General features: G+C 41.5%; 1 protein-coding gene across 1 annotated transcript; it reads left to right on the top strand.

Moving 5' to 3' along the window:
* Positions 1 to 384: 384 nt before the first annotated feature.
* LOC130456895 (renin-like) lies at positions 385 to 9,971 on the top strand. Its single transcript, XM_056814623.1, has 4 exons — positions 385 to 522; positions 6,791 to 6,920; positions 7,881 to 8,004; positions 9,829 to 9,971. The coding sequence occupies exons 1-4, from the start codon at positions 449 to 451 to the stop codon at positions 9,969 to 9,971; spliced, it is 471 nt and encodes a 156-aa protein (XP_056670601.1). The 5' UTR covers positions 385 to 448.
* Positions 9,972 to 10,496: the final 525 nt, after the last annotated feature.

The raw sequence follows: 10,496 nt of genomic DNA, 5'->3' as shown, positions 1-10,496 counted from the left end.
ATGAGAAAACCTCAAGGGCTGTGGGCTGGAGGGAGCCCAGATCTGACCATTCAGGAACCTGCATTCTGGCTTAATTCTCTCCTGGACCCACTGAGGGTTTGTTTTCCATCTCATTCCTGAGGTCACCTACAGCATGGAACCCAGGACAGGCCACCGTGATACCAGAGTGACAGATTTATAGACCTGCTGATGTGACTGAACAGATGTCTACTTTCCCACCACCAGCCCTCCCCCTCTTTCCCCCTGTTGCCCTGACTAGAAACAGGTGAAACCAGGCGCTGTACCAAGGGTTAGCCCTCAGCTTGGGATTTATTACTCCTGTCCATCCAGTCTATAAATCAGGGGAGAGGAGGATCCCAACTAGAATTCAGTAGTATATAAAGGCAAATGGAGCCTTGGGAAAGAACAAGCAGCCCCGATCTCAGACCAGACAGACAGATAGACCAGGATGGACTGCTGGGAGGTCCTGCTGGTAGCCTGGCTCATTTGCTTCTTCAGTCTGCCCAGTGATGGCTTACATAGGTAACACCAAGGTCAAGAGGAAGGGGATTAAGGGGAGTCTGAGCTGACTAAAAGCATGGGAAATAATGTGACTAAAGAACCTTGGGGAGGAGAGGGCTTTCCATATGATAATCAGGATGAAGCAACATCTGTGAGTCAATAAGCAGAGGCAAGGGGTTCTCTGTCTAGGTATAGGCAACAGGGCAGTAAGCCAATAGAAGGAGCAGCAAGTACCTAAGGCTATAAATGATGAGCAGAGAAAAAGTGGTCCAGGAGTACTAGACTTGTTGACTATGTCAACATTCTTCTTCCCTCAAAAAGCTGGAATGGCTTCCTCTTACAGATGGGGAAACTGAGACTCATAAAGAATAACTAATTCCCCCCATAATAACCTTGAACAGTTTAAAATCATTCTTACCTGAAAAATTGACAAAATCAGGCCTTGTGATTGTTGTGTGACCAAATCCCACAGGGAAGAAGGTGGGGATTTGGGGAGAGGGAGCCATTTGGATTGAGGAAGCCATTGTGAAGATAGAGCCATTTGGAGGGACAGAGTACTACCAGCCTTCAATCACTCCTTCAGCCACAATGATCATAATTGTAGCTTCAGTCAATCAACTAGGAGCTATTTTCAGATGCAATTCAATTACACAACCAATAAATATTTATTTAGCAGCGACTGTGTACCAGGCACTGTGCTAAGCTGGAGAGTTAGAAAGGTCTCATCATAGTTCACATAATGAGGAGATGACATGCAAACAAATATCTATGTCTATATATCTATATCTATATCTAAGCTTTAGAGAGAGTACGTAGACAATGTGGATGGAAGATAATTTCTGTGGAAAGCCACTAACAGAAGTAGAGATTGTAAAAGGCCTTTTGCAGAAGGTGGTATTTACGTTGAATCTTGAAGAAGTAATGCAGGAGTGAGGTAGCTAGGTAGTACAGTGTATAGAAAGCCAGTCCTGGAGTCAGGAGGACCTGGGTTCAAATCTAGCCTCAGATACTTCCTAGCTGTGTGACCTTGAGCAAATCACTTAACCCCCAAGCCCTAACCATTCTTCAGCTTTGGAACCCATACTTAGTACTGATTCTAAGATAGAAGATATGGGTTTTATAAATAAATGAATTGCTTAATAAAGAGTGAAGTATGGGAAGCAGAGGAATGGGAATGAGAAGCAGGAAAGTCAAAGACTTGATCCTCATGGAACTGTTCTAGCAAGGGGCTCAAAAGGATTAATCCTCAAAAGGATTAATGGCCAATCTCTTGAACTCTTAGCATCCTGGGGCCTGAGTTATACCATGAAAACTTGTTTTCATAGTTAGGCAGAAGCCAAGAAGTGAAGGGGATGTAGGGAAATTTTCTAGGCATGGGGGAGCAGTCAATGCAAGGCATGGGGTCCAGAGATGGAGTATCTTGTGTGAGGGACACAGAGAAGACAAGTGTGACTAAAGTGTAGAGAGTATGGAGGGGAGAAATGGGAAGACTGGAAAGATGGGGAGGGACCAGGTCAGGAAGGACTTTGAAAGTCAAGCAGAGGAATTAATATTTCATTTATTTCTCTTGTGTGAGCACTATGTGTCTGGTTTCACAATAAGAAGAATTGAGAAATATGTATTATATGATAATATATGTACAACCTTCTTGTACTTGCCTTCTTGGGGAAGGGGGGATGAGAGGGAGGGGGAAAATGAGACACAGATTTTTGGACATAGTTAATATAGGAAGTTGTTTCTCTTTGATAAAGATATTTTAATCTTTATTGTATATTTATAATAAACCAAAAGGTGTTATATATTAAGTGTCAACTCAAAACAATTTTATTGTGGATGTAACTGTAAGGCCTTTTAGAATTTATTTAGTAGAGAGGGTGACATAAAGGGCATTTAAGTGGCACAGTAGACAAAGAACTGGACTTGGAATCAGTAAGATTCATGTAACTAAGCTGAAATCTAGGTTCAGACATATAATAGCTATAATAGCTATTATATATAATACTTATATGTAATAGCTATTGTAATAGCTATAATAGCTATTACAATAGCTATTATAATAGCATATAGTAGGCCCTGGGCAAGTCACTTAACCCTATTTGCCTCAGTTCTATCATCTAATCAAATGAACTGGAGAAGGAAATGGCAAATCACTCCAGTATCTTTGCTAAGAAAACCACAAATGATGTCACAACGGGTTTGAAAGGACTGAAACATCTAAAATAAGAAGGGTGACATGCTTCTGGAAAATCACTTTGGCAGTTGAGTGGAGAATGAATGGAGGGGACAGAGATTTGAGGCAGGGGATCATCCAGAAGACTATTGAAGTAGAGGATAGGAGAGCTTATACTAGAGGGATGGCTGTATGACTGGAGAGAAAGGGGGACACTAAGAGAGAGGTCAGGCAGGTAGAAGGAGACCCAGAGAGAGTAGTGACATGAAAAACTAGAGAAGAGAGACTATGTAGGAGAAGAGATAAACAGGGTTGTGCTAACACTGTGTTTGATGTTGTAGATAGAAAAATGGAAGTGAAATGACTCCGACCTTTAAGGAGTTGACATTCAACCAGGGAGGGAAGTTAGTACTTTACTCATTTATTAAAAACAAAAATAAAACAAAACAAAATGAAACAAAAAAAAAACCAGCCTTACATCTTAGAATGAATGTTAAGTCATTCATAGTTGATCATTGCTCTTTATTGCTGTTACTGTGTATGAGAATCTCCAGACTGATCACCTTACTTTATTGAAAAACCCTTTTCTTCAATATTAGAATCAATACCAAGTATCAGTTCCAAGGCTAAAGAGTGGTAAGGGCTAAGCAATGGTGGTTATGTGACTTGCCCAGGGTCACATAGCTAGGAAGTATCTGAGGTTAGATTTGAACCCAGGACCTCCTGCCTCTAAACCTGGCTCTCTATTTACTCAGCTGCCCCAACTGGCCCTTCATTATAATTAATCTTTTTAATTATAATTCAAGATGAGGAGTGAAAGCAGCAACGGAGAGATCACAATGCTCTGAGAAGATTGGAGGAATGAGAAACTAACTTGGGGGGAGTGGTTCGGGAAAGTTTCATAGAAATGGTGGAACTGGAGCTGTCATTTATTGACTTAAGTATTATATTGCGCAGTTGTCAATGTAGCATTTCACTCATGTTCTGCTCCCTCTGGCTTCATTTGGGCTTTTCTTGGTAAAGATACTGGAGCATTTGGCCATTTCCTTCTTTAGCACATTTAACAGATGAGGAAACTAAGGCAAACAGGGTAACATGACTTGCCCAGGATCACAAAGTTATTAAGTGCCTGAAGCTGGGTTTGAATTCAAGTGCTCCTGACTCCAGAGTTGACAACTTTATTCATAGTGCCACCTAGGTATCTATTATGTAAGACAGACAGGAAATTTTACAGGCCTTTAAAGGAAGGACAGAACACTGGGAAGAAAACTTGGCTGGGAAAAGGCTTCACAGAAGAGGCAGAAAGTGGCAGATCCTTGTAGACTAGGTAGACTTTCAGAAGGCAGAGAAAAGAAAGGAGCATGCTGAATTCTAGGTAAGGGAAATGTCATGAGTGAATCATACAGGCTTCTTAGAGCTGATGGTTAATTTTCAAGGGGAGCATCTACACCTCCAAAATTGGCAAAACTACAAATCAGTCCTCGATTTCTTTTTTTGTTGATTGTCTAAACTTAAGAAAGTGATAGAGAAAATGTGACTAATGCAAATTAAGCATAAAATGGTGTCTTCTGCCCATTCCTCCTCTGGAGAGCCAGTTGTTAATCATTTACCAACACATCCCTGTATGAATGTACGTTTGGGTTGAGGGTATTTGGGGTTAGGATGCCATTTTGGGAGCATTCAGCAATAAGGATCATCTTCAAGCAGAAAGACTGTGCTGGGAAAGAGGAAAGCCCTTAATAAAACTTAGGACTGGTGCAGTGGAAAGAGGGTTTGAATCTTGCCTCCGATGTGAGCTTGGGCAAGTCTCCTAACCTCAGTTTCCCTACCTCTAAAATGGAAGGCTGGGCTGGAGGTCCTACAATACCCCTTTGATCTAGAGCTCTCCTTGGTCATCAAGGATGCATCTCAGCTTGAGCATAGCAGTCGGGACAGCAACACTGAGGTGGACAGATAGGGGCAAAAATCCTTCAGGGGTCTCAGCAATAAGACTGCTGACTCTTCTCCACAAGACTCCATCATCTTGTTCCCTCTATACCTACCTTGAGGTGTCAGTTTCTAGCTGGGCTGCTGTGAGTCTCTTCTGCCACCTACCGTTTGCATGTAGCATTACCTCCTTCTTAACTCCTTAGTCAGAATCCCATTTCTGCTCCCTTCCCCAGCAGCCCTCTAGACCTTTCTTTGCCTGTGCTGCTACCTTGCACAATGGATAGAATGCTGACCCTGGAGGCAGGAAGACCTAGGTTCAAATCTGTCCTCAAACAATTACTAGCTATGTGACCCTAGGCAAGTCACTTTTACTCTGTTGGCCTCAATTTCCTTTTCTGTTAAATGAGCCCAAGAAGGAAATGGCAAATGACTCCAGTATCTTAGCCAAGGAAAGCCCAAGTAGAGTCACAAAGAGTCAGATGTGACTAACTGACTACCTAACAACAAGTGGTTTTCTTAGGACTCCAGAAAATCACTGAATCTCAGAGGTGGAAGGAAGCTTTTCTGACTTCTAACTCAAACCTCTCCTTTAGCCTTAGCTCTTCTTCTTCCCAGTCCCTCTGCCCAGCCACCAACATTTGTCTAAGAGATCAGTAAGGATACTCTGCCCATGCTTGGGGCAGATGGAAATTCTGTGGCCATGCCAGTGATAAGAATGAGTCAGGCTCTCTTGTTTCCTTAAGCCTCCTAGTACTGAGTGTGTCTTTTCTATAAAAAAAAAATGATAGGGCCAATTTAGATCTGGAAAGGACCTTAACAATCACTATTCCAATTCCCTCATTAAAGGCCAAGGAAGAGTATCAGTGGATCAAGATCCTACAGATACTCTAAATTCAGATCTCATTCATACCACTCCCCTTATTGTGATTATTTATTTAGTCTCCTTGGAGAGGGCAAGTGGAATAGATTCATAAAACTTTTGTGAAGATAATTCCTTTTAAATTAATTTTATTAATGTTAATTATATAATTAATATGCTTAATTATATATGGAAGAATTATTTTATCTGATATACTTAAAGAATATAATTACTTTTAATTTACTAAAGTGATGCTTTTTGAACAAATAATTACCCACCTTACTTAAGAGAAAGTCTTCCCTTTTATCAAATGAAAACATGATCTAGAAATCTTGTCAATAATAATCAGTATTTCCTTGTACTTTAAAATTTCAAAGTACTGTGGTCAGCTGGGTGGTTCAGTGGCTTGACAGGCAGGAATAGAGATGGGAGATCCTGGGTTCAAATTTGACCTCAGACACTTCCCAGCAGTGTGACCCTGGACATACCACTTAACCCCCATTGCCTAGCCCTCACCACTCTTCTGCCTGAGAACCAATACACAGTATTGATCCTAAGACAGAAGGTAAGAGTTTTAAATTTAAAATGTCTCAATTCTCATAACTTTGTGAAGTATATATTATTAGTATCCCCATTTTATGGACAAAAAGAGGTTAAATGACTTACCCAGGATCACAAAACTGATAAGTGTCTATGGCAGGCTCTAAGTTCAAATCTCCCTGACTTAAAAGTCTAGCACTCAATCCATTAGAATGGCTGGCTGGCCCCAAATGTCTACAGCACTCAGCCCTAGTAGCCACTCATAGGTCAGTCATTATGTGTGGAAGAGTTTTGTTTTGTTTCCTTGTGAAGAAGTGGCAGGGGTGTACGTGTGTGTGCAGAGTGGGTCGGGGCATTGCAATAATCATCTAAATGCAGAAAATAATCTGGGGGATTAAGGTTGAATGAAAGAAAAATTCTTGACCAAGAGGAGCCAAGGAAGCTTTTAGAACAGTGGTGTCAAACTCCACTAGAAATGGATCCCTCTGAATCACATATTGACTTGGAAAATCACAAACCTTCTTGATATTTCATTATGTTTTTATTTATTTTGTGAAACATTTCACAATTACATTTTATTCTGGTTAAGGTAAAACTATCCATGATACGTCTGTCCTAGAATTTCTCTGGTGGTCTTAAAACAGGCCTAGCTCTCTACTACCTGGTCTGAGAGGTTGGGGCAGTCTTAATTGGGGGGACAAAGGAATGAGTGAAATAATCTTAAGGGATTGAGTAGGGGACTCTGGGAAATTCTAATATGCTTGTCTTTTCTTTTCTCAATTCCTGGTCAGGATTGCCCTCAAGAAAATGACCTCAGCCAAAGAGAGCATGCAAAGAAAGGAAACGCTACTGGAGAACCATGAATTGGAAGAGTACTTGTATGATGAAGTACCCTCTGTTGTTCTCACCGATATTGCAGATGTAAATCTTTCACTACTGATGCTTTCCCCTTCTTCCCCAAGGTCTCTAGGGCACACATTCAGATACGAAGATACAAAACAAATATTTGAAAAAGTTTTTTTATTATTTTCATCAGTTAAATGAAAGCACTAGAGGAAAAACATTGGAAAAGAAATAAGAACTATGAAATGAAGAATTAGAAAGGGAATCAAGGCCTGGCAAAAGGGATACAAAACTTTGCCCAAGCAACAAACTCATTGAAAATTATATTGGACCAAATAGAAACCAGTGATTCTGTGAGACAACAATAAAACAAAGCTAAATGACTTTAAAAAATGGAAGAAAATCTAAGGAATCTTATAGCAAAAATGACTAAACTGGAAAATGGATTAAGGAGAAAAAAAAAGAAACAATAGACTACAGAACACATTGAAAAAAGAGCCTAGATATATTTCAAGAAATCTTAAAAGAAAGTATGCAGAGTACTTAGAATCAGAGGCCCAAATGGAAATAGAACTCACTGGTCACTTTTTGAAAGAAACCCCCACATGAATACTTCTAGTAATGTTATAACCAACATTCAGAGCTTCTAGGTCAAAGAAAAGAACACTTCAAGCTACAGAAAAGTAAGAATAACAGTAATTCACGTCTTTATAGTACTTTGAGGTTTATAAAGTGTTTTTGTTTATACTAGTGGTATGTAGTTGGGAAAGGTATCATCCCCATTTTATAGATGAGCAACTTGAGGCTCAGCAAAGTTAGGTGAGTTGCCCAAGGCCACACAGTTAGTTCTTGATAGCTGGGATTTAAAAGGAGGCCAGTTCCTCACACCTTCCAGTTCACTATTCTGCATCTGAGAACTCGAGGATCTCTTAAGAGATCATTTTGTTTAATCTGCTCATTTTATAGATGAGAAAACTGAAGTCCAAGGGAGTGAGGTGATTTGCCCTCAGTCTATCTCTCCTTTTTTTATGCCTACAGACCCAATATTATAGTGAGATCAGTATTGGCAGTCCACCCCAAACCTTCAAAGTCATTTTTGACACTGGCTCTTCTGACTTTTGGGTATCCTCCAGCCAATGTGACCCAATCAACTCAACATCTGGTAAGATCCCAGCCCTTTGGCACCAAGGTCCAGGCTCTCCTAGTTTGGAGTTTGAACATTGTGCTTGGCCCCAACCTTTCTAAATCTAAGTTATTTCTCCTTGTATCCTCTCATCTACCCATCCATCCTCTCAATAGGGGAAGGGATAATTCTCACTTTCTAAATAGTGGGGGGAAAAGCCCAGAACAAGATCAGAAATGTGTATAGAACCTCCTTGTTCTTTCAGTCAGAAAAGATAAAACAAATCTGATCCCCTAAAGAAGTATTGAGACCCTGGCCACCCAAAGGATACATCCAGATCTTCCTCAGCCTTGGACAAGACAGAATTCCTAAGCCTCTCCTCATTCCTACCCTGACTTTGCCTCATGTTTCCATGCTTATAGCCCCCATTCTCATCCCTCAAGCCCTGTGGCTTTTTTTAACCCTTGCCTTCCATTTCAGAATCAATATTGTGTATTGGTTCCAAGGCAGAAGAGAGGTAAGTGCTAGGCAATGAGGGTTAAGTGACTTGACCAGGGTCACACAGCTAGGAAGCCCCATAGATTTTAACAATGCCCTGCCAAGGACTAGGTCCCTCTCATTCCCTACATTTAATTGCCCTCTCTGTCCCTTAGCCCTCCCTCACTGACACTTAGACCTGCTCCATCCTCGACATTTAACCGCCATTTGAGGAGCTCTCATGACTCCTAGCAATTAGATCTCCATCAATATCATTTTAGCATCTCTCACAGGTTCTTAGCTCCTATCTCTGACAATCAGTCAATCAGCAAGTATTTCTCCAGTGTACATTGTGTACTTCCTGCCTCCACCCCCACCCCAAGACTAGAGATGCTTCAAGCTGATTCATTTAAAAGATGGAACAAAGCTCAGGAGGAATCCTAAACAGAGTACAGAGGCTTACCTAGGGTAAGGCAAGTGGGGCTTAGGCATAAGCTGAGAGTCCATTCATCTTCAGACATATGTAAACACCAGCTAACTGCTTTGGTTAAATAGGAAGCTGACAGATAGATGACAGGCTAGAGGAGCCCTACTATCCAGGACCACCCAGGATGTTCCCAGCAGGAGCTCTGCCACCCCAGAATCTCTTTATTGCTAATGGGGGTGCTGTCAGGGTTTCCATCCCTAATGAAAGTCACCCTTCCTGTTGTTTGCAGCAGGCTTTAGGTTGCAATATGTGAAAAAAGAACAACAAAACTGAAACCTAGTTTAGGCCCTGACAGAGTGTGGGACACATAGCAGATATCCGTCATTTTTACATTTGTAAAGGTTTTCTTGAGGGGTTCAGGCTGACCTGGGATTTCCTTGAGATGGGTATTCCCAGGTGAAGAAACCCCCTCAAATAGCACCCATGGGCACCTTCTCTGTGACTTGGGGTCTTAGCTAAGCTCTGGGATAGTAAGAGACTTGTGAAGGGTCACCAGGCCAGTCTGTGTTAAAGCCAAGTCTTCCTTGCTTTGGACTCTTTCTATTCAACCAACTTTAGGCACATCCTTTATTTTTTAACCCCAAATTTCTGTCTCAGCAACAACTCTAAGACTGAAGGCCAAAGGTTAGGCAAATGGGGATAATTGACTTGCCCAGAGTCACACAACTAGGCACATTCCTAGAACTTTTAACCCTACCCACCTGTGCTCCCACCAGTGACAGCAGATTGCAGAATCAGACTGTTAGGTAGGATGTTAGAGAGCATCTTTTTGGACGGAGAAGGTCACTTGTTAGTGACAGAGAAGGGAGCCCAATCTCCTTCTGATCTCAGTGCACTCCTGACTTTACTGCCCTGCCTGGTTTCCTCCTCTAACACCTGGGTCTTTGTCTCTTCCCCAGAGTTATACAAGACATATGATGCCTCAAAATCCTCTACTTACCAAACGAATGGTTCTGAATTCATTATCCACTATGCATCGGGCTGGGTTGAGGGTTTCCTGAGCCAGGATATACTGACTGTGAGTCCCTCCTATAGGAAATAATGCTCCCCTTAGCAATTTCCCATAATTTAGGATCCTGGAGGAATCCCTGTGGGAGAGGGGAAAGGTTAAGGAGAGGGGATGGATGTCAGCCTGCTCTGAGAACAGAGGGATCCTGGGAAACAATGGACTTCTGCTACTTCCCTTTCATCACTAGGGAGCAGTGATAGAGCCCACATACCAATCCTAGAAAGTGGTGCCTCAAAAAGAAAATCTGGATTATTTGCATGGAATTTTGTGGGTAATTTGCCTGTGATTCACTTAAGGGTAAAATACTTAGAGGTTCTAGTCCATTCTTGTTATTTTCCTCCTGTGATATGATTTGAGAAAATCAAAAATCTCTCTTCTATACATCTCTTCACTTGTTCTGAGTCCCCTGTCCTTATCTCCTTAAGGGAGGGCACTAGCATTGTGACTGGGTCTGGACATTATATTAGCTTAGAGGATAAACCACAGGCCAATTAGTGGTAAAGAAGGACTTATTGTATGAATTCATGCAGCATCCTATTGGCTCTCAGCTGAGAGAAA

This window comes from Monodelphis domestica, chromosome 2 (assembly GCF_027887165.1).
Source record: "Monodelphis domestica isolate mMonDom1 chromosome 2, mMonDom1.pri, whole genome shotgun sequence".
Classification (NCBI taxonomy): Eukaryota; Metazoa; Chordata; class Mammalia; order Didelphimorphia; family Didelphidae; genus Monodelphis; species Monodelphis domestica.
Note: the sequence above shows the minus strand (reverse complement) of the source record. Positions and strands in the feature narration are given on the sequence as shown.

Bases quoted from the DNA above. Each gene is read 5' to 3' on its own strand.
- LOC130456895 (XM_056814623.1), top strand. From the start codon at position 449: ATGGACTGCTGGGAGGTCCTGCTGGTAGCCTGGCTCATTTGCTTCTTC. The intron at 6,921-7,880 runs GTAAATCTTTCA...TTATGCCTACAG, and splicing joins TTCTCACCGATATTGCAGAT to ACCCAATATTATAGTGAGAT. The intron at 8,005-9,828 runs GTAAGATCCCAG...TCTCTTCCCCAG, and splicing joins CCCAATCAACTCAACATCTG to AGTTATACAAGACATATGAT.